Below are 24,821 nucleotides of genomic sequence, written 5' to 3' on the forward strand. Positions count from 1 at the left end.
GAGAGAGCCAGCCTTGGAGCATGTAACAGGGCTGAGAGGTCTTATAGTCTCCTTGTAAACAGAGATCTAGGGGAATAGCTCTCTTCTGGAAAGGTGAGGGGCAGGGGCTAGGGGAATGTACTATTGCAGCCCACTAAGCTGAAGCAGGGGAAATCTAGCTGAACATGACACATAGATATCCCCACAAACTCAAGGGTGGAATGCGTGGCACAAGGAAACTGTCCCTAACTTTGGCTTCAAGGTCATGATATATCAGTACTTCTCAGCCCCTGATGTAAATATGAATCACCAGGGAATGTAGTTCAAATGCAGATTCTGATTCCACAGAATCCTGAGCTTCTGCATTCCTAACAAGTTTCCACTTGATGATGATGATGGTAATGGTGATCATCTGTAGATACAGTTTGAGTTGCAAGAAGCTGAAGAACCCCTAAAGATTGGATTCCCATCATGCCCATGGCCTAGCTCTCAACACCTCCCAAGGAGAGGCCGAAGGGGGAATGTTTCCAACCCAACCCCACTTTTGCTCACGCCTTCAGAACCCATCCCCCACTTCCAGATTTCAGGAGCACTAAGACCAGGAGGTCGAGATGATTTAGGCATGAAGGTGGCTGCTGGGGTAATAGCAGCTACTCACAGTGTGTACTTTACTCCTCACACCTCACGGCCAGACAAAAGCAGCCCTACACCCTCAGCGTGGGCCCTGAAGCGGAAGGTAGAGAGGAATGGGGACAAGGATTGGGGGAAATCTAGTCCAAAAGTTAAATTACATAGAAAGATTTCCAAATACATAAACACAGAGAGCTTAGACTGGATGTTTCCATTTCCTCTCCATTTTGGAGGTCTCACAAGACAGCTGTTTAAGGATGGGTTATTTTTGTGTGGTTCCATGAATCTTGGTTCTCTTTTTCCAAATAATTGTGCTGTGATGACAGTGCGGCTCTGGGAGTGCAAACAAGGGCAATCTCTCTCAATAACCCAACAACTGGCCTGCAGGAATTTCTCCTCTCCACTGTACATGACCCAGATGAAAGGATAGTTCCTGATGGTGCATCCTGTCAGAACTTGAAAGAGCCAGAGACCTTTTATATGAAGTCGACTGGGAAATTTTCCCTATCGGCCAGTGGACTCGTCAGATTCCTGAGATTTTAGATTCCTAAGAGTTCAGCTCTTCTCGGTCGTTCAAAGGACTTTCCCCATCCCATCAATCATGACCAGGAGCTGGGCCTTCTGGGAGGCCTCTGGAAATGAAGAAGTAAAAGCAGCACCTACATTCTACTCCCTGCTGAACAAATGGCCCCGGCTTTCAACTAAGCCAACAGGGCAAGTGCTGCCTTAATGGAGGGTCCAGTCTGAAGAACCTTCCTGCTCTATTTGGAGTCCTCCTTGGAGGTCCCACAGCAATAGACAATGTCACTGCCCAGAAAAGGCAGCAGTTTGGTGGGCCAGGTGACCAGGCAAGGGAAGGTCACCTGTGCAGGCTTTCAACCATGTTTGGCCGGGGTTCCGCATTAAGAGGCGGAGCTGCACATGGGCCGGCTGCAATTGGAGAGCTTAATCCATCCATTATCCTCCCACTCCTCCTCAGACTCTGCTCACAACAGGCCTTTTCCATTTTTTAGGGGAGTCGGAGCAGCAGTCTCTGGAGTGGAGATCAGCAGCAGGTGCGGGGGTAGGAGAAGACTCCGAGCTCCTTAAAGCCCCGCAGTTCGCCACACAGCAGTCTGCCCAAACCGAATGCCTTCACACGGGGTGTGGGGCCCTGATTCAGCAACCACTTGATTCGGTTTCGTTTCTACAGTAAGCCACGGGCTTGGTCACCAAACCCTCTCTAAGCCCCACCACCAACCGCTCCCTCTTCTAATCAATAGGTTCTAGATTAAAGCACCAAAGAGGGGCTCATGGTCTCTCCCCTGACAAAGGTAGGTCACTGGAGTATGAAATAAAAAGATGACACTGCTATAACCCTCTCCTCCTGCTTCCGTGCAACACACACACACACACACACACACACACACACACACACACACACACACCTTTCTCTCCTGTCCTATCTTGATATCCTAAGCCAAATACTGTTAAAAGTTTCAACAGGTGGCCTTCCCTTTGGGCATCTCCTCTACAGCCCTGTCTGCCAGGCTGCCCACCCGGAACCTTGAATCTTGGGAGGAAACCATGAAAGGGATGAAGTGGGCTTCAGCCTGTAGCACCGGGGGCCTAGCGAGAACTCCAGCATGAAGAGTTTTCCCCGTCCCCGCGGCTCCTCACATCTCCCGCTGCATTTCTCATACCTTAAGTTGGAAAACGAAGCCTAAAGAAAGCAAAGCAAACCACCCCCCACCCCGCGGCGCGACACCCACGGTGGGGTGGAGAGGGCCTTACCGTTGCACATGGGGTAGCTGTCTGTCCAGGCGGGCTGCTGGTGGAGGAGGTTGTTGCTGGGGTTGAGATTCATTACACCACTTCCTTCCAGAATCATGATCTGTAAGGCGATCAAACAGCCCGTTCAGTCAGTGCCTCTTGGACAAACGTCATCTGAGAGTACAGGTCAGAGAGTTAATTTAAGAAGAAAGGAAAAAAGAATTTGCCCTTCCCACCATTGCCTCCAAAGCCTGTTTCTACGGCCCTTTCAGCAAAAGCAAAACTCACTGGCAACTAAAAATTTCCAGGTTCAGTTTTCATATGCAGGAGGCAAGTTTTTACAGCCACCTATTCATAAATGAATAATCTCCGATCAGGAATGAAGCGAAGGGAAAATGCAATACCTACTCACAGGGCGAGTCTGGCCAGAAGCCAAGCCCTTTCTTTTTTTTTTTTTTTTACAATAGTGAAAATGCCAAAGAGATTTTGTTTAAAGTGGAATTGCAAACAATGAAAATCCAAGTTGGTAGAGGTACAGACCTGGCACCTGTGTGGGAGTCCTAGCCCACCAACGAGGCCCTCAGCCGGCACCCAGCAAGTATCCTCAGCACAGCTATCTGCCATGGTGGGCAGTGGTCAGAGGGATCTGTCCTAGTTCATCTAGAGCTCCTCCAGTATCTGGCTGCATGATAATATCAGGAATCCTTGGTTTCCCTGACAAGATACTGCCCCTCCCTTTCCTCCCTGGTACGAGTTCTGACCAGCTTTCTCTCTCCTCTTAGACTATCAGAAGCTCCGAAAGTGACCGAAAGGTGACTTATGCAGTCTGAGGGCTCATTTTCTCAGTACAGGGCCCAGGAGAAGAGCCTTTCTTCCATGGGGCTTGCTTGAATTTTTTAAACAATGTAAAAATTTTACACTTGGAAAATACTTCTTCACTTCTCCAGCATCTATCATGTTCTCACCCCAAGCCAGGCACCCTCCACCTTCAGACCTCAGCCCCATATGAATGAACGCTCAGTCATTCAAAAAGAGATCAGCCAGGTTCCAGAGGTGCTTGACCATCACCGGGATCTGGAAGGTAACCCGCACTTCCTAAATGTTGGGGTAGGGAGAGGAAACCAGCTTCATAGCAGCAGATCAAGGAAAATTTTCTGCCTGTTTGGGGTCGGGCGGGGGGGTGGGGGCGGGGAAGCTTGCATCCTCAAGTGTCCTCCAGGATCAAAGTGCCCACCCAGAGTGGTTCCAGCCCTCAAAACCCCTTGTTCTGATTTAGCCACTGCTCCTTTGTTTCTGTGGAGGGCCTGAGAGGGGAGGGGAGGGGCCTGGAAAAGGAATACAAAATCACTCATGTATTCATTTATTCAACAAAAATGTATCAGCCCTATAATAGGCTGGGCACCGTCTTAGGTACTGGGGACAGAGCAGTGATGAAGAGTTAATTAGGTTAGACAGAATCTTTAGGACGATTATTAACTAACTAGATCTGAGCCTGTTCTTATCATCATCACGGTTGTTTGGCAAAAATTGGGCCTAAATGCAGTCTATGTAGAAGGTGGAAAAGGGCCTTGATTGGAGAGTAAATTAGTTCCTACACCGTAAGCACTTGGCACGACATAGGGCATGGCACCATAGCAGGTGTCACTGGGAGGAGAGACAACCTTTTTGGATAACCCGGGTAACCCGGACCAGAAACAGCCATGGGTTTCAGTTCTCTGACACAAACACGAAAGAAAGTGACTAAATTGACTTTAAAAAAAATATGTTATTGATTTTTAGAGAGAGAGGAAGGGAGAGGGAAAGACTCAGAGAGAAAAACATCAATCCATTGTCTCCCGCACGCACCCTGGCCAGGGATTGAACCCACAACCTGGGCATGTGCCCTGACTAGGCATCGAACCGGAGCCCTTCCCATGCACAGGATGACGCTCAACCAACTGAGCCACCCTGGCCAGGGCGACTAAATTGACTTTTAAGTTCCCTTACAGAAACCTCTTCGGTTCTTACCCTCAGAGAAGGAAAAAACAACCCAACTGAAGGCTTTCTCTTTTTCACAATAACTGGGCCTTTTCCCATCCAACCTTTTAGAACAATCGCCCTAAAGCTAAGGAATCAGGTGAGGGACTTCAAGGCGAAAGAAAACCTCTCAGTCCCCAGAGGGGTGGCTGGGGAAGGGAAGGGGCATGGCCGGTCTCCTGTTTGCTCAAGGCTGGGCTTGTTCCTCGCCAAAATTTGCTCAACCACAAGCAGTAAAAAGGTTACTGTTTAACCCTGAAAGGGCTGAAGCTCAGAGCCCAGCCCATCTGCAGGGAGGAATAGGCCCTCCAGGCTGGGGGGGGGGGGGGGGGGGGGGGCGGGGATGGGCAGGGAAGACTTCCCTGAAACTATTATTTCACAAGGATTTGCCTGCAGGGCTGTTTCTAAGTGGCCTTTTCAGTGGAAGCAAGACCTGCCCTGGCCAATTCGGAGTTACCTCCGAGGTTGGCTCAGATCTGTCACCACTTCCCAAAAGAAAACCCCAGGAGGCAGGGGGATGTAAGGGCTAAGCTCCCTGGTTTTGGATCCCCCCCTCACCCAGTTACCGTGCATGACCTTGAGCCAAAAACTTTCTGATGTTCACTTTCTCCACCTGCAAACTGGGAACAATCCCACCCTCAAAGTACTAGGTCGCCAATGAGGCCATGCATGGAGAGAACTTAGCGGGCAGCAGAAAAGAATTCAGTGCATGTCACAGGACAACGTGGACCAGTCCCCCCTGGAGATCTGGTGCCCACAGGCCCCCTTCCTCAGGGCAGACATCATCTCTTGCCATGACCTTCGGGAAGCATCCAGAACTCCTCAGCCCAGAGAAGAACCTTGAGGACTACAAGGTCGCAGCTGCCCCATCACCACCTGCCCTCCTTCCCCCACCCCCAAGAGGCTGGCATACATGAGCACTGCTCCCTGCTGGCACCCCCTTTCCAAAGGGGAAAGCAGCCAGCATGGTGAGGGCCCCTTTTTTACAGGGCGCAGTAAATGGTTACTGCTCATAAAAGCGTTTATGTGGCTTAATCCTTAGTGAGTCAGAGTTCAGTTGAGCTCACCCAGGCTTGTGAGAAAAGGAGGTCAGTGTCTCTAGTGCAGCATGTCACTGCCGGGACAGTGCCCCCGGGGTGGGCACAGAAGGCCCCGGGGTGGGCACAGAAGGCCCCGGGCTCACACAGCTGAAGGCCTTTCACCAAGCCCTACTTGCCCCCCAACTCCCCACACCCCGGGGCCTAGTCCTTCAGGTGTAAAATGAGGACATTTGCACCCCAACAGCCTCAAGGACTGTTGTGGAGATCAAATGAGATCATGGATAATAAATGTGCCTTGAAATTTATTTTTTTTAAAGCATTATTATAACCAACTCGCCCACGCTCCTATATACTAATACAGAATCTCTAATGTACCTTGTGATTACTTTATGGGGTATGAAAAGCAAATGTTTTTCATCTAAAAGTAGGGGAATCCTTTAATGCCCTTCTTTAAGCTTCCTACTTTACCTTCAGCATAGCTTTTATTGTTTCCTACCAAAAGAAAAATTAAAAAAACACACACACACACAGCAAAGCATCAAGGATGTGAGGTAGAGACTTGGGATCTTTGAAGCCTGGGTTAGAATTCAGGCTCCATCCTGAGCCAGGTGACATTGAGTATGTTAACTTATTTCTTCCGTGGTTTAAAGGGGGAGTCAGGGAATTCATGGATGTCCCTTAAGCCTAGGACTGCTTTGAAGGATAAGTAGTCTAATGCAGTGGTCGGCAAACTGCGGCTCTGTTGACTAATGAGTTTGCCGACCACTGGTCTAATGGGTTTAAAGGAGTCTAACCCAGCACCAGCACATGTGCCCTCAACAAAAATCAGTTTCCTTTCTTTAAACATCCATTCTTAACATATTTCTCTAACATGCTTTACTTTTTCCAGAACTGAAGTAATGCTGACTCCACCCTTTGAGTCAAAAAACAAGCCAGAGAAAGGACTCACCCCTCCTCATCTCTAGCTCAAGGGGGGATTCTGGCGGGGGGGTCCTCAGTCATGTGCAGTAGGTGAAAAGCAGCATTTTTCAACCTCTGCATGACTGATGTTTGGGGCTGGGGTGGTTCTTTGTTGCAGGATCATGCTGTGCATTGAAGGATGTTTAGCTGCATCCCTGGCCTCTAGAATCTAGTAGCATCCCCAACCCCAAAAATGTCCCCTAAAGCTAAATCATCCCCCAACCGGGTTAAAAGTAGAGCCTATGGCAGTGACAGCTCTGACTTCGATCTTCCTAGTGTGATGACTTGGGCTGTCCCCTACCCTTTGCGACTGTCTCTCTATCCTCTCCTGGGAAACAGGCATGGCATTATTACCAACCACCTAGGCCCGAGGGGGGATGAAATGAGATAGGGGACAGTAAGGCCCCAGTACAGTGCCTGGTCCAAACCAAGTCATCCAAGTAATGGCGTCCTAAGTGGAGGTTTAAGAAAATGCACTGGGTAGCAAGGCCAACTTTGTCTATTCCCAGGTGGCATCCTGGAAATATAGCATTAATTGTTGCTTGGGCTATTAAAAATTACACACACATACACAAACTATAAATTACATTTCAAACCGAAGGACTGAAATGCAAGGTAGGTTACCCAGGGAGTTTTTTTATCTACATTCTCTTATCCCCTTTCACATGTAAGAAAAATGGGAGGAATAGTATTGGGCTCCAGACTCCCATTAATCACCCAAACTTTCACACTGACCAAGACGTTACCTCTGTGCAAAAGTTTCTAAGACTGACACTTTGGAGACAGACATGTACAATTTCTTGGAAGCGGAGGAGCCACGCCCCTGCCCAGTAGACTACAGTATGTATGGATGAGGACTCACACCAGGCTTCCAGCCAGGACCTCTTAGGCAGCAACTCCCCTGCAAAGGACGGGCCAGGAGGGCTTGGCCAATCCGAAACTCGTTTTTGCAGAAGCAGCGCTGTGCTGGGGTGGGGTGGCCCCTGCCTGCGTGGTGGTGGGAGAGCTAGGCCACTCTCTGCTCCCCACTTTGTTAATGGGCAGTTTCAGGTTCAACACAAACTCCCACACAGCCCCAAGTTGCTTCTGTGCCACCCACACATAGAGACGACCCACTACCCTGTGCCCACAGCTCTTCTAGGTCTTCATCCAAGTGAGAGTCCCTTCCGGCCCCAGCTCGACCACCCCCACGCCTGGGGGACAGGGACCACAACGCTTGGCGTGACCCTAACGTGTAAGAGTCTCACATTTTGCCCGCGGCTCCGTGGCACACATGGGAGAGGGGGAGCCTGGCCACAGAGACTGGCGCTCACTGAAAGGGCAAATTCAAGGTGAGAGGAGCTTCACAGCAGCCCAGCGTCGCTGTGTTTCTCGGGGCCACGTCAGAGCTCCTGCCTCAGATTGAAAGCGAGAGTGGAAATCTCTATTCCGCCCACCAGCTGGCCGTGTTGACCTTAGGGAAGTACTACCCTCTCTTAAGCCTCAGTTTCCCCATATGACAAAAAGCAGGAGGGGATGGAACTGATGCGCAGATCCAACGAGAATGTAAAATCCTCGGCATGTCATCTCGTTCATGGCAAGTGCCAGGCAATGTTAGCAATGGTCACAGGGCCTGCCCCCCCCCTCCCCCGAGTCTCCTGAAACTGTGTTGGTTGGATTTGGAGACATCCTTGGAGCCAGGGCAGACTCTTCAGAGGCAGGATGGTATAATGGTTAGTGCCCCCCTCCCCCCCGCCCCCGCCTCAGGAGTCAGAGAGCCGCAGTTCAAATCCTGCCTGGCTTTGCCAATTTGCTGAAGGGGCAAGTTTGGACAAAGAATTCAACTTCTCTGGGCCTTCGCTTCCTCATTTACAAAACGAAGACGATAGGAAAAGGGTTGTTGAAAGATGAAATGAGAAGATACGTGTAAAATTCATAGAAAAAGTGTTTGATACATAGTAAGCACTTGTAAATGTTAGCTGGTTCTTATAATAATACTTTTTATTTGTTGTGTTGTCACTACTTTGTTGAATATCCAAGGAGGAAATTGAGGGCCAAGTTCATTTCAAGCAAGGGCTCTAGCCTCTCCCATCTACACAATCTATACTAGCTGGCACCATGGAGCCTAGAGCTGGATTTCCTGCCTCCCCACCCCCCATTCGGGGCTGCTGTGTGGATGCACCATTAGGCTGAGCTATGAGCAGCATCTCTCAGCCATTGCTCACAGAAGCCGTGCTATGCCCCTGTGGGCATGGTGCCTGCTTGGGGGACTGAAAGCCATTCCTCCTGCCCCCATTCCTCCCACAAGACACACTGTGCCCGAGGCTGCCAGGAGCCGTGGGAGGGCACACCTCCACAGACCCCGGGTATCGCTCTGCGTTGCACTCCCACACCACAGCTGGTGGACAGGTGCAAAGGAGAGCACCGTGTCTGAATGCGAGCTCCTGCCAGAGAGTGGCCAGAGGGCTCCTTTCACCTACAGGGCCCCTTCGCATGAGGAATGCTCAATTCCTACAGAGCATAGGGTCTGGGATTGGAGCTAATAGAGACAAGAAAGCAAGAGGAAGGTGCACCACTGGGACTCTGGCAGGGAGCTGGGGCCATGTACCCCAGAATCCAGGAGGCTTTGCCGAGTCTCAGGACTCCTATCAAGGCCAAGGATTGCTCAACTGGCTTTCCTTCTTAAATACTGAGAGAGACCCTCCCAGCAAAGGCAAATACAGCCCAGCTTGGGCTTGCTCAGCTGGAGGGAATGTCTTTTGCTCCATGGTGGGGTTACTGAGACCTAGGACTGAATGCTGTAAACATAATGATAATTAGCATTATTACTAAAGGCCCAGAGCACGAAATTCGTGCATGGGGGGGGGTGTCCCTCAGCCCAGCCTGCACCCTCTCACAATCTGGGACCCCTCGGGGGATGTCCGACTGCCAGTTTAACATCCCTCTCGCAATCTGGGACCACTGGTTTCTAACCGCTCACCTCCCTGCCTGCCTGATCACCCCTAACCACTCTGCCTGCCTGATCGCCCCTAACCACTTGCCTGCCTGCCTGATCACCCCTAACCATTCTGCCTGCTTGCCTGATCACCCCTAACTGCTTGCCTGCCTGACTGCCCCAACTGCTCGCCTGCCTGCCTGATCACCCCAACCACTCTGCATGCCTGCCTGATCGCCCCTAACTGCCTCTGCCTCGGCCCCTGCCACCATGGCTTTGTCTGGAAGGACGTCCGGAATGATGTTCAGAAGGTCGTTCAGCTGTCCATTCTAATTAGCATATTATGCTTTTATTATTATAGATTACACTAAAGTATCTAGGGCTTACTGGACACTTAAAATGTGCCAGCTCTTTGTTAATAGTTTTAAATGCATTACCTCAGTCGAGACAATAACTCCATAAGGCTAATATTAAGTTATTTCACAGATGGCCAATCTGAGGCTCAGAGAAGTTAGGTAACTTGTCCAAGGTTGCACAGCTTAGCAAGAATTGGAGCTAGAATAGAATTCAATCTTGGACTGTCTAGCAATAAGCCCTAGGAATTTAGCCACTTTATGCTGAGAAGAAGGTATTTGCCGGAGAAGAATGTTGTCCTCAGCTCATCCTCCCCCCCAACACCCTTCTATACATAGTCATGCATTCTCCCTGTGCCATTTGGGGCCTCACGCTTCTCCAAGATTATAAAACTCTCTGGCCCATTCAATCATGCGGGACCCTGTTTGAGACCCTCTTTCCCTTTTGCCAGAGCAATCTCAGGCCATCTCTCATTCTAATAAATCCAAGAGCTCCTTTCAGGATGAAAGAATGGAAAGCTGCCTTCATTCTGCCTCTTCCACAGTATGCTTAGGTAGGAATATGCTAGTGGTCCCAAAGCTGGGACAGTTTCATTCATGATACTCTTTTAGCCATTAAAGCAGAGCTATGCACAGATACATAGGTACACACATACAGGCATACATATACATATACATGTATACATACATACATACAGACATACAGACAGGATAGGGCAAATGTAGCTTTAGTTGTTCGTATGGAAACTAATACAACAATTAATACATAATAATAATACAAGAATAAACTCTGTGTTTTATGTACCCCCAACTGTACACCTACTTTTGCCATAGCCTGGCAAAATACTTTCTCTAAGTCCCTATAAAGTCATTTTCTTTTATATTTTGGAATTAAATTGGTTCATAATTATTGGTGCTTTACCTGAATGAGACCTCAGGCCAGAAAGCACAGTCTGCTCCTGCTGCAAGGCTACGATAGACTGGGGGCGCTAAGGGCCACAGAGCAGACTTGAAGCAGAGCTTGTGCCTGTATTCTCTGTGCCCAGCCCCAGGGGACTGGAATCAAAGCCATGGTCTGCCATTCGTTCAACCACACCAGCCCCAAACTGCCACAAACCTGGGTAATTTTACTCCTCCAGCAAGCAGAGCAATTAGGCATTTTGAATAATTGTTGTGGCAATGACAGCAACATCCAGACCATTCTCGGTCCTTTATCGGTTGCCAGCAGGTGAAGTCCAAGCCTTTGCCTTACGGATGTTGCAACAGCGTCCTGACTTCCCGTTTCAGTATGACTGTCGTTTCAAAGGAACTACACTCCCAGCCAGGAGGGAAGAAAATTCACGTACGTGCGAAGTCTCACTGAATGTAATACAGGCAAAACTCATGTTTTTCAAGTGAATCAAAATGTGAATCAAGCTTGGGGAATGCATTTGATCCTCTCGGGATGACATCACAGGTAATTTCATAACCCTGTGATGTGTTTTGAAGCAGACATTTCATGCTCCCAGGGGCAACATCTGAAGTACTATTCCTGGGCTTTCAAGCGTTTTCGTGAGCAATGATGCAGATTTGGAAGGCCAAGTGGTGATCCATTATAGATACACTTTACTGACTGTACGCCATTTGGAAATAAATATACATATTATGCTGATCTTTATCATTCTTGGTGCCAGACTCAGACAAGATGAAGATACTGACAGCAGACAAGCACTGACGTTGATTGAAAGACAAGATGCCCGTACATGGCCTCCGGAGCCTTTATCGGTCCCATTCAGAGGTAACAAACTACGAAGAGTAAGGCAAGCTTTGAATCTAAAGGTCACAGAGCCTTTCGAGATCTCAGTAGAAGCCAGGGCTCTCCCCTGTTACCAAAACCGCACGTCCACACCTGGTTTTGCATGTATTTTGTGGGCCCTGGGCTTTCCAAAGACCTTCCATGGACCCTTACAGATCTATGGACACCAAGGATCTTTAAGAATTCTCTCTCGCACTCAGGCTGGATTGAAATTTAAAGAAGACTTTTTAATGGAGTCGGGGTTGGGAGACACCTTTACTCCAACCAACAAGAGAAGGCCTGAGAGATTCTATTCTTGCTCTCTTACTCAACCTTGGTGTTGCCTTGTTCCCCTACAGGGACACCAGAAGGGCCCCGCTGTCCCTCTCCTTCAGCAGCTGACAGGGGAGCCATGCATCCAGCAAGGTCACCCTGGACCTCTGTATGGCAATGAAGTGAAGAATTCAGCAGATTTTCTACCATCCTGAACTTCAGCATCTGTCTTCCCACTACCCCTCTTTCTCTATTCCAAAACCAAATGATCCTAAAGTAAAGAAAGTATAGCAAAACAAAACAAAACAAAAGAGGCCTCACCTCTTATTACAACCAAAGGCTTTTGCAGGTCTTTGGAGAGGCAGAGGGACTGTGGCATCTAGGATGACCCTTATGACCTTATTTTCTTGCTGAGCTAAGAGGCCATACAGGTGTTTCAATAGACCACCTGTATCCTCCTCACCCGAGGAGGGGTTAAACTTGAAATTTCCTGGGATCCTACCCATGATCTTGGAATCAGGACCTACATTTTTACCAACCTCCCTTCACCAACGCTTAAGCCCTCTCACGGTAAGAACCTCTGGTCATAGATTCACTTACTTGCCTTCCCTCACTTCCCACAATAAGGAGATACCAGTCTCGAAGGAAACATCCATAAATGCCAGGAAATCCTTGAAAAGTCAGAGACTACGCATTCAATCTGGAGAACTCACGCTCCAATCTGTCTGTGTGATTCTATCACCACGTTGTCTGTCAGCTTGAACTAAAGCAGGTCCCAATGCCCGGTACCACCTCACTGGAAAATTCGTCAGGGCTCAGCTGCTTACGAAGATGAGTCTCTGAAGCCTGAACAAACAAACCCGGCCTCAGAGCACAGCATTTGCAGAGGATTTTTATGACTGTTCCTCCTACGAAGAGAATCTGGTGGCTGGCTGAGTCACCCCTTACCTGATCCCACCCCCACCTTAGCCTTTCAAAAGGTTACTTAACCACCCTGGATCTGAGGCTTCATACCCAGGAAAAGGGGTGTCTTAGCCTTTTAACCTTCAGGGGAGAGAAATGATCATCAAGAAATTCTTGTCATACTACTATAAATATTTATCCATCGCCATATATACACTGAGTGGCCAGATTATTATGATCTCTGAACACATAATAATCTGGCTACTCAGTGTATATTCTATATAATAAAAGGCTAATATGCAAACTGTCCCCTCGACCAGGAGTTCGACCAGCAGGCAGGCCAGCCAACCACCCATGACCCCTCCCCCTGGCCAGGCTGGCTGGACCCCACCCATGCACAAATTCATGCACCGGGCCTCAAATACACACACACACACACACACACACACACACACACACACACACATACTGAGTGGCCAGATTATTATGTGTTCAGAGATCATAATAATCTGGCCACTCAGTGTATATGGAGTTGGGAGACACCTTTACTCCAACCAACAAGAGAAGGCCTGAGAGATTCTATTCTTGCTCTCTTACTTATATATCATCTGTATACATATAGTGTCTACCAGATGCTGGGCACTATGCTGGGTGCTGGGGACAAAACACAGATGCTACCCTTCCCCAGTAGACTATTCAGCAAGCACAGCACTTCCAAAACAATGGTAGCTCTCTCCAAAGTCATCTGAGCTCAGTTCCCATCTCTGGTTAGGGACAGAGGGGAGCAAGAGCAGAGAGAGACAGACAACCTTCTCTGGCATTTGGAAATGACCAACCTTGAAAAGAACTTGAACTACGTTTAAAAGCAGGACTGATCCTCTTCGCTCCGGCAACCCCATGCCCTTGCCTTCACAAGGAAACCCTTACGAAGGAGGCACAGAGAGGTTATGAAGACGTCAGGTTGGCAGGCAGGGTAAGGCTCCTGAGTTTCACAGAGCAGCCCCAGCCAAAACCAATCGCCACTGGGGCAGAATAAAGCCGTTGGTTGTCTGGATGGCTGAATGTCTCTCCCCGAGACAATGGCGTGTTTATGTGTAGGAGGGCTAGGAGCAGGTTGTTAACATGAAACCCACCGTAAACAGAGCTGTTAATTCGGGTGCTGGCAGGGGCTTCTGTTATCTTCGGAATACCTCCCGGAGGGTATAAGCCCTACCTTTTCATTTGAGTTGGCAGCAGAGTTATTTTTTTGCACCTGTTGCTCTGCTCCGATAACAACCAGTTAAGCATTGATTTGTTGGAAAATAAACAGAAAAAAAAAAAAAAAAAAAGCAAAGAAAGGCATCTGCCCAAACAGCCTGAGCTGGTTTCACTGAGCATTCATGCCAATTTGTTTTTCCTATAAAAACCAAAAACCAAAAAAAACAAACAAAAAACAACAACCCAATACATACACAAAACCCTGCATTTTCAGTTCGATGCTACCCACCCACTCCCTCGGAAGTAAGAGGGATCAGGTAGGCCAGCAAGAGCTGGTCGGGCCTAGAGGCCAGAAGACACTGTACTTTTCCATTGGCTGGCTCTGCGGCGGCGCTGAGGGGTGTCCAAGATCTGCAGAACGACATGGCCAGCCTCCAGCCAGCCCAGGGTCAGATCATGAATCAGATTAACATGGGCAGAGAAGGGGCTGCTGGGATAGGATCAAAACCAAACCACACTCCTCCAAATTGCCCACTTCCGAAAGTCAATATGGTCCTGGGAGTAGGTGTGGTCTGCAGGTTACCTCCTCAAACAGAGACTCAGAGTGCCTGAATCTCAGTCTGGCCTCTCCCACAGACTTCCTACGTCCAGTCCTGGGCAAACGATATAATTTGAAAACCCAGTTCCCAGACCATAGCTTTCCCACTGGGGAAATGAGGTTACCCATACCTACCTCAAAGGCGGGATGTGCAGACTCACTCATGTCCTGCCAAGTGACTTGAGGTCCCTCGTCCCAGGTAGAAAGGACCTAAGCTCAAGGTGTGATTTCTGCATTAATCCAAGCATCATCACACTCTCATTTCTCATCACTCTGTCAATATCACATGATGAGCTCAAGCCAAAAAGGGCCACAGAGAGCTAAACAAATCACTCAAATGGAGATCATGACAACACTAATTAAGCAATGGCATCATCACCCAGAGAGCAGAAGAAGCCTCTTAATATCTCTTTTTAAGCTTCGAGAAGAAAGCACAGGGCGTGGGCAACGCACGATGTTCCCCTAGATGACCACCTTCCCCAGCTGTCTCTGTGCCCTTGACCTTCAGTACCACCAGACCACTGGCTCAGTGGGGGGTCAGGGCAGTGGGAAAAGCCTCAGAAACGCCGCTTCTCAAGGAGCATTAAGAACAGGGTGTTCCAACAGGGGAGGGATGTGGCTGGCTGAGCATTCCCAAGCATTCTTGTCATGAGCAGGGCAGGGAGTGGAGTGCCTCAGAACCAAATCGGGCAGCCCGAAAAAGAAAAGATTTAACAACACCCTCAGTTGACTGAAAAATAAATAAGATCAACCGCGCAGGAATGCAGAAAGGGTGGAGGGAAGGTGAGAGCTGGGGAATGGAGTCAGGGAGGGGCTGGGATGGACTGGGACAATGGACTTGACCATTTTAAGATTCATGCTTCTTCCCAAGAAAAGATCAAGACACTCTATCTAAGGAAAGGTCAACAGCCACTAATTTGGAATCTCAAAGACTGTATAATTACAAAACAACAACTCAAACTATGACAGTGATGACAGTTCCTATTTACTGAGCATCCACGATGTGGTAGGAATTGAGCTACGCTTGACAGGAATGACCTCATTGACTCCTTGCAATAACCCTGGACATTGGTACTAATATTATTCATTTTATAGATGAGGAGGCACAGAGAGGTTAAGCAACTTGCCCAAAGACACAGAGCTAGTGAATGAACTGGATTTATTATAATAAATATATCGAAGGGGGGAGTGCCACATAATTCTTTGTAGCTTTGAAAACGAATTCTTATATTTCTAAAGGCGGGGGCGGGGGGGATGTCTCTTAGCATTTCATACTTTTATTTTGGAAGTCGAGATTCCTTTAAGTACAGCTCCTATAATTTTCCCCCTACATGTGAGGAGGAGGCATACTGATCATCCTTGTGCCCTGGTATGAAAGTTCCCTCTAGCATACATCAGCGCGGACGCCACAGAAGCATTATTTCACGGCCACTCACACCTGTCCATCAACACTTCAGCCTGGCTTCCTGCTGAAGGCCCCTGATTGACGCAGGGGTTGGGCTTGACTTATTAGCCATGACGAAAGAGCAGCTATTGTTACTGAGAGATTAAGGGGGAACCAGGGCTCCTTTGGAAAAGCATCTGACGTCTGAGCTGTCACGGGTCCTGATGACAGACCTGCCGTGTTGTGGACATCACAGCGACGAGAGAAAGCCTGTGGCTGTGTCATTCTCGGAGCCTGAATAAATAAACCCATCCCTCCAACAATCAATCCAGGAGAGGTCTCACCCTCTGCCACCGAGTCCACCACCCTGTCTGAAACCTTGGAGCAGTTTGTAAAAACAGACAGAACCTCACAAGGCTTATTCCATTATCGTCTTTGCAGTTTAGCAAGCAAATAATATCTGAGTTTTCTTTCTTTTTCTTTTTTTTAATCCTCACGCAAGGATATTTTTCCATTGATTTTTAGGGAGAGAGGAAGAGAGAGGGAAAGACAGAGAGAAACATTGATGTGAGAGAAACACATCGATTGGTTGCCTCCTACACCTGCCCTGACCAGGGCCCAAGTCGGGGAGGAATCTGCAACCAAGGTACGTGTCCTTGACCGGAATCGAACCCAGGCCCCTTTGGTCCACAGGCTGACGCTCTATCCACTGAGCCAAACCGGCTAGGGCAATATCTGAATTTTTCTCACAGATTAGAGGATATCCTATTTAGAAGAATTGGGGTTTTCTTTTTGTACCGATAATCACTAAATGACAGCAAGAAAGCTCAAGTTTCTTTTTAGTGCCTTCACACAAGAAGGATAGACTTGGCTCACTGTGTCCCATTGTCCCTTCCGGAGCACACTTTACTCTGCCTCTCCTAGCTCACTGGTCTATACAGTAAACCCTCTGGAAAATCAAAAGTGCAGAGAGAATAGAGTCAATAATATTGTCATAACTACGCGTGGTGTCAGATGAGTACTAGACTTATTGGGGGTATCACTTTGTAAGGTATATAAATGTCTAACCGCTATGTTGTATGCCTGAAACTAATACAATATTATATGCCAACTGTAATAGAAAAATATTTAAAATTATTTTAAAAGGTGATGGGGGGGGCGGGGGTTGGGGGGGGCGGGGGCAGGGAACCATCCGCAAGGCAAGCAACTGCTCACCCAGAAAGGTTTTCCAAGAAATCAAATTCCTTCCAGCTATTCTCCCATTCCTCCAGGGGATTCAGAGGAAGTCTCTGGTACTCAAACAACATTAGAAGATGCACCAACTCAAAAAAAAACAACAACACATGACAGCATCCTGCTGGCCAGGCCTCAGCTTTCCCCCAGCGCTCAGCCAGATGGGCCAGAGGAGAAGGAGCAGGGGCTGGCTTTCCACAGGAGCGTCCCAGCGTCGGGAGTCGTCACCTGTTGGAACTATTTCACCGCATCCAGAGGCAGGCTCAGCTCCATACTTTGCAGGGCTCCGTGCCCAAGGGAAACGCAGGGCCCTGTTCACAGTGTATTGAGAATCGCAAGGCAGCAGCAACCGGGCAGGACACCGAGCACAGGGTCTTTCGAAGGGAGGGGCCCTGCGTGACGGCACAGGCTGCAGATCTGGACACTGACTGGTCCAGGGGTCGGTCCCCACTTTGGCCTTCACCTGCACCAGTGCTCTATCCCCACGGGGGACGGGAGGGAGATCTTTTCTGCCTTTGCCCCATCAATGACCATTGGAAGTTGTTGGGAAAATTAAACTAAATATGACACAAAAAAAATAAAATAAAAAGATTAACTAAAGAGGACACTGAGCGGGCCTATGAACGCACCTGGCTTATAGCAGGCCCTCCACAAAAGTTAGCTATTATCACCGTTATTATTATTGCTGTTGCCATTATTCTCATGATGCCGATGTCCCACCACAACTCTAAAGCTCCCCATAGGCAGGAACAATGCATGGGAAATACAGACTTGTGTTTTGACAGAGACCATCCATTAGCCAACGCTGTTCAGAAGGCTTTTCATTAGCCCTGTGCGAGAGAATGCTCTCAATTAGGAGTTCTTCACCCTTGATTTATAACGTAGACCCATTTTTGAAGTCTGATGAGACCTACGGACCCCTCCTCAAAATGGTTTTAAATGACAAAATCAATTATATAAGACTAGAAAGCAAGTGCCTATTGAAATACAATGATCAAAACACTTTTTAAAATAAATGTGCGATATAACAATATATGTACATCTTTATTAAGACATAAACTAAGATTATGTAGTACAGGTCTAATAACCTCCGTGAAATACAGGAGTGCTGAATGTCACTATTTGGAGATAATTTGCGACAAGTGTAATGTGAATGCCTGTAACATCTCCAGCTGACCGTCACAGTTACAGTTCATGCTACTGTGGAGTTTTGCCTACATTCATATCAAAGGAAACTGTTAAATTCTAGTTAGCTTGCTGAACATAAAAACAACTTCTTCACATCCAAGTTCACAAATTCCCTGGATTCTCTCCATGGATACCAAGAGACCCTCGGATCCCAGATTAGGAAGCTTCCTGTTTTATTAACAGCAAAGACTTGCTTGTTCAACTCTAACAGCTTCTAGAAACCACTTCCATGTGGCCAGAAGCCTCATTTGAACACATTACAGGAGGCAGGCCCCAGAGTGTCTTGGCATAATAAGTAGGAATTTTTTCCGAAGCCTCTGGAACACCCAGGGCAATGCCTTCCCTGTGGAGGGCAGTAGATATGTGAAAGCACGCTCCAGAATTGTAGGGGTGGGCAATGGTAGATGAAGTTGCAGTTAGTCATGTGCACTGCCTTGAGGGGGGATCCGCTTCTTCTGGAGGCTCCTGCCTGCCAGGCATCCAGAGACAGGGATAGGAACGAGCTGTGCTCTCCCCCATTAGGTCTTCCGGCACCTCCAAGACAAGGCTCAGTTACGATGATTTAGCCCATCTCCCTGCCACCCACCTTCCCCAGTGAAAACCTATAGCATTTCTTTCCCAAGGTCACAGTGAAGAACCAACATTGATCATTTCAAAAAACCAAACCCCAGAATTATTCATACACTTCAACCCAACAGAGACTCACGGAACACACTCATGTTGAGGCTTATTCTCGATTTCCACTCTATGTATTACCAAATATTTACTCACAAGCATTTGTCTTGGTGCTTTCAGATTCTGTGTCTAACTTAATCCCGACAGCAGTCTTGTGCAGATGTCATTAAACCCATTTCCCAGGCAAGGAAACTTAGATCCTAGGGCTTCCAGTACTCACTCAGAGTCACTCAGCTACCCACGGCATGGTCAGATTTGAACCCAGGTATTTTGATGCTAAACCTAATGTTCTTTGGACCCTTCCAGCTGTTTCCAGGCAACCAAAACTCATAGCCTCCTGCCCCTTTAATATACAAGCAAAGTCTGCCCTTCATCTGCGTTCCTCAACCCATCACCTTCTGACCAGTGGAATTACAATGGGACCGAGGTGCTTCTAATTTTACAAGTGGACATAATTGAGACTGAGGCTGGATTTGGGCCAAATCTAACACCCACTGCAAACACCAAATAAGTCTTGTTGGTAGTTGGCATGCAGACAAGGCTGCAAACAGCCTCACCTTTTAGACCACACTTACCTGAGCCACCAGAATACATCATTATCTCCACTAAGGGAACTACTGAAAAGGGTCCTGAGAGGGATCCCAAAATAATCTCTACAAGACAGCCACCTTCTCCCAGATCCTTTGTCATATGCAAAAAAAAATAGAAGACCTTCTTCAGATTCCAAGAAAGACTATTCAAACCTTTAGAAGAAGTTTACATCCATCTGAAAAAGAGCCAGCGGGGTGGCGGACATTTCTCAAATCCATAATTGGGTAAAAGACGGCTAACCCCCAGGATTGTTTGTGTCAATAATATAGAGTGAGGGGGGAGTGGCAGGATATGAAAGTTTAAGGTCACCACAATTACAACAGTATCATAGGACGTGTGCATCTAGATAAGGTCATACAAAAGTAAAAGTAAGTCCTTGTGTTAAAATAGTGGGGTTAATGAGGTGGTCTATTAGTCTAATAATAAAAATATTATAATAGGCATTGGGGATCCTTTTTGTTTTTGGCTTTGTTTTCATCAGAAAGCATGTTTTGAGTGAACCTATGCTGGCCATATTTTAAATAAGTAGGCAGACAGCTTTAATAATGATTAAGATGCTTCTGAGAAAGGAAGGGAAGGGGGCTCTGTGGTCAGGGTGTGGAAGAATATTGTAGAGAAAAAGAAGATAATGTGGATCTAATGAACTACAAGAGGGGCCCAGCCCTGTAAAACAAACTGGAGACAGAGTGTGGTTAGGTGCTAGTGAAATCAATTTTTAAAAGAGTATTTTTACAACATGTCTCTTTTAAAACCAGGCCAATTAAAACCCTGGGAGCCTCTTTAAATGGGCCACCCTGCTTGACCCTGGTGCAGGCCTGGTTGCTGCCGACATAGGCTGAGGCCCTCTAAGAACACCCATGTCCCCAGGTTGGCTCAGCCAATCATGCGCCCCTTCTGCTACCCCTAGGGTCCTCCTCTAGGAGAAGTGAGTCCCTGTCCATCCAATCTACCCAATAATCCATGGACTGTCAGTCAAGTGAGCTGATCAGCACCACACAAGCTGAGCGGCTCCACGAGTGTCTGAATGTTCACTTTCCAGCAGACGGCTTTGGTGTTTTATAGAAGACGCCAGTAGAGTGCCTTCTCGTGTACACCCACTGCTCCCTGTGGTCGCAAAACAGTCAGCTTCATCCACCTCTACACTCCCACCAACTTTGGACACAGGAGGCAGATTGATGAAGATGGGATGTTGACATGGGAACAGACTCTAACACCCCAACAGAGGCTCCAGGTATCCGGGCTTGGTAACTCCACCTATATCCCTTAACCAGCATTCTGAAGACCCCAAGGAAGCCATTTAAGGCTCCTACTGGTTTTCCTTCACCCTGAGGAGGGAGGGCATCTCCACCCCATTCTCAGCTTTCTCAGACTCCAGGTAAACCTGCTGACCTCCAGGCATAGGAAGGTCATCATAATCTACGTGTTGGAATGGATTCTGCTGACCTTCCATTCTTTCCCGGTCATCAGATTCTAGGGGTTGAAATGAATCTTAAAGACAATCAGAGTCAAACTCCTTTATCCTGATGAGTGACTAAATTCCAGAGAGGTGGAGTGCGTTGCTCCGAGCACGTAGCTTTGCCGGAGCTAGAAAAGCAGGCCTTCTGACTGCCAGTCCTGGGCGCTGTCCTGCACGTACCCCCCACCCCCACCCCCGCTGTCCACACTGTACTCCAGTCCTCACAAGGTGAATCTGAAATTCTTCAGGGAAAATTCTTAAAGAAATGTGTGTGTTTTTTCCCTTCTGAAGTCCAATACATTTTTTACCAAATAACTCTGAGGGATCCATGGAAATTTCTCCTCCAGCACATCCCAGCTTCCTGCCATCAGTGCTATTCAGCTTGAACACATGCCCCATTCAATATTAGCACCATTCTCCCTACCACACTGTTTATTTCCTGCACAGCTTAATGGTCTGGCCCTTTAACACCCTGTCCAATTTAAATAAAAACATAGCAGTCACATATTTCTAATAAGAGCACAATCACCTGTTCCTTAGGACAAATCATATTTTTAAAAAATTTTTTAAAAACTGCAATCAGAAGACACTAAATAGAGTTTATCTTTCCCACCTCTGCAGTCATCCAATGGATTTAAGGGAATCCTGGCAAGATATGGCTGCCATCCTGACTCTTTCTTCAGATGTTGATCGCACTACAGGTTCAGCGGACCCACTCGGCTGGTTACCCCCGTAACCACGCCAGTGTGAGAACACGTGGTCTCTAAACACCAAGCTGCAGTGGAGTCAATACCTCCCGACCAGGGCCCCACCCACAACAGAAATGATTGTCACTTTAATTCTACCAGAAAGCCATCTTTACAAGAGAAATGGGCTGAAACGCAGCAAAAGGGTGTCACCAAAAAATCAGGTTCCAACTTTGTAGTATCTGGTTCCTTAAAACTGTGGCATTGCTTCTCCTGTGTGTTAGCAGGTTCTGCCATGGCTGTCTTGGTGCTCACTCCACCCAGAGGCCTTTGAAAATCACCTCTCTTTCAAAGGACTTAGAAATGACTGCATCTGAGGTCGGGGGAGACTGAATAACTTTTTAATGACTTGTATAAATCTCTGTGTCTGTGGTTGATGCTTGAACTTCGAACAAGGTTCTTAGCACTGGGCTTTCAGAAAAGCGAGATGGTCTAAAGAATACAACCCGGGGCTAAAATCCCCTAATTTGGAGGAGGGGGTGAGGGGTATGAGGAGGAAATAAAACAGTACAAGATTCACAAAAGCTAAATTCCACTTCCTAGCAGGGAACTGTGGCCCAAAGCACTCACATTCTGACCTGAGACCTGCTATGAATTCCTTCCAGTTTCCAATTCACTAATTGAATGCAATTGAGTAAATAGTTTAACCTCTCAGATTTCATTTTGCCTCAGCCTCTCAAGGAGTCGAAAGGTATTGAAAGGGGATCTGGGTAAAGTTGGTGACTGAATGGGTGCGTTGACCTGGGATGGTTCAGTGTTAAAGCATCAAACACAGACACAGAGGAAATAAGGCCTCTCAGAGGTTCAGAAAGGGACAAGGCATTTCCATGCTGGGGAGCTCACAATATATTTTTTAAAAGAAACAAACACGTCACAAAAAGGACTGTTTGAATTTAACAAATAGATGCTTATTAGCACAAAATAAAATATATCATTGAATTTGAGCTCTTCTGTACATATGGCACCTGGATCAAAGGCATCGCCCTACCCATAGCCACCCTAAGACGGCCCAGTCTGGGCCGCCATCTCACAGAGTCACACGAGAGAACTTCCAGCACAGTGGTTCCCTCAAAGTTACTTTTTTTTTTTTTTAACATGCCTTTGTAAAATACTTTGGAAACATGGAAAAGGATGGTCTCCATGGTATTCATTTTTTCAAATGTGATTACAAACTTCCAAATGACCCTCATGTCATGTTTCCAGGTTCCAGCTTTTTAAATATCTAGCCACATAAGCCATCGGCGACTGGTGTGGAAATGGCACGATCCTACAGGACTTCAGATTAAGAAATGGCTTTAGAGTTATTTTACAGTCTCAGGATTCTGGGTCTCAAAAGGAGGACCAGGGGGGCCTTCTCCAACCTCCAAATGCAGCGATGAATGTCACTCTGACAAGCTCTGAAGAGCCTTTTCGGATAGTGTTGCTTCTCCGTGCAGTTCATCCTAACAACAGAACTTCATCTCCCCTATTGGAAGCCGGCTCTTCCCTTGACCTCTGAAATTAGCACACGTCCACGCCTGATCCCCGGCTGCCCTTTTATACATGGAAAGGCTCTATCTGACTATACCCTCACACTCATGTCTACAGAATCAAAGCCTGAACTAGACCTTCCGTCCAAAAGTTCTCAGAACCCGAACACTCACTCTCTACCTGCCCCTAAGGTAAGTGACCAGCAGACACCCCTGTGTACATAGGCTCACAGAATTGCGCACTTCATCTGGAAAAGACACATGCTCCCTCAATACCGGGAGTATACCAGACCTTGGCAAAGGCAGATGGCGAACACGTCGCCTTCCCAACTCGGTGTTGTTATTTACCAACAAGAAGATGAATTCTTCACTGTTCCTAGCTGCACCCACCCTGGGGCTAATATTCTCCATGGTGTCCAAACCAAATCAAAAGAGTCCCTGACTGAGAAGGCATTGGGTGCTGCTGACTCACGTTCTGCCTGTGTGGTCATAGTAGTCCATTATGGGACAAACAAAAGGTTATTTTGTCACCTTGTGATATGGCGAAACTCTGTGCCAATTTTTTTTTTTTTTTCTGGACAAAGTCATTTTTAGGCAAGCAGCTCTCCCCAATGCCCTTGCCTACCTGGGCTGCCTGGCCACTTTTCCCGGTGTGGATGCGAACGCCCTTGCTTATTTCCGGCCATCTTCCAACACCGAATATACCAAAAAGGACTCTGCCTTTCCCTACAACCGAGTCAGAAAAGTTACCAGCAGAAGACGTCTCTAGAAAGTGAGAATACGAGCCCCAACAGCTATTGAGCCAACCAGTTCTTCACCGAGCTAGCTGCCTATTCAGTTCAGAATTCAACCCAGGGAAATGGCTTTGTCACACAGATAGAGGGAAAGCAGGGGCTTCTAAATTCACAGTGACTAGACGTCCAGGCTCAATGCAAGGAATTCACAGCTCACGTCCAGAGTAGCCCAACTGCCTCCCAATGTACACGTCTGTTAAGACCCAGTGAGGCAAGCACAGGTGAGGCGAGCTTACTTCCTGCCTGCTGCCTCCGGGAGTCTGCTTCAGTTTCATCTGTCTGATTCCAGCAGGCTTCTCTTTCCACTCAGGTGGTTCAATTCCAGATTCCAAAGAAGGTTTAAAAATAAGGACTTACCTCATTTGCTAAAGATTCTGGGTGGGAAATCCAATAGCTGTGGCTAATGGAGGGGAGGCGGCCGGCAGCCCTCACGCCAGCTCCTGCGGGGATGGGGAACCTGGGCTATCACGTCTGAGCCCTCATCAGAGTGAAGATAAATGCATATGACAATAATTTTAAATCATTTTGTAGGATGTTAAGCAATAAGCCACCAACCGGGAATTCCCTAAGTCACTTCCTCCTCTTCTGATTGGCCGCCGGGCCCTTTAAAAAAATAAAATAAAGGATTACAAACATTGGCTCATTTGCATTTGGCCAACTCACACGTTAGTGTTCAAACAAAACAGGTCTAACCAGGTTATGCCTGTGTCTCAGGAACAGAGAGACAACCTATTAATGGGTGAGGAATTGATTTGCTGGTGACTGTTCTTTTCAGCGTTTCAGGTGAAAAGTACCTGCACGCTCCCTTCCCATCAGGAAGGGAGAATGGGAAAGCAAAGTGAGCAGAAATTCAAGTCTGGAGGAGATGATGGGATAGGGGAGTGACATCTGGCTCG

General features: G+C 47.6%; 1 protein-coding gene across 3 annotated transcripts in view; it reads right to left on the reverse strand.

Moving 5' to 3' along the window:
* The window catches only part of EHF (ETS homologous factor), a 39,507-nt gene extending 15,111 nt beyond the window's left edge, over window positions 1–24,396 (reverse strand). For 2 of the 3 annotated variants that reach the window (XM_054724834.1, XM_054724833.1), the window contains exons 1-2: window positions 24,283–24,396; window positions 2,383–2,535 (exon numbers count right to left, since the gene is read on the reverse strand). In XM_054724834.1, coding sequence (XP_054580809.1) covers window positions 2,383–2,479 — 97 coding nt within the window. In that variant the 5' untranslated portion in view covers window positions 2,480–2,535; window positions 24,283–24,396. The remainder of the gene's footprint in view (window positions 1–2,382; window positions 2,536–24,282) is intronic. The other variant, XM_008146810.3, reaches the window with a different exon arrangement.
* Between the last annotated feature and the right edge of the window lie 425 nt (window positions 24,397–24,821).

Source organism: Eptesicus fuscus, chromosome 13 (genome assembly GCF_027574615.1).
Source record: "Eptesicus fuscus isolate TK198812 chromosome 13, DD_ASM_mEF_20220401, whole genome shotgun sequence".
NCBI classification, from domain to species: domain Eukaryota; kingdom Metazoa; phylum Chordata; class Mammalia; order Chiroptera; family Vespertilionidae; genus Eptesicus; species Eptesicus fuscus.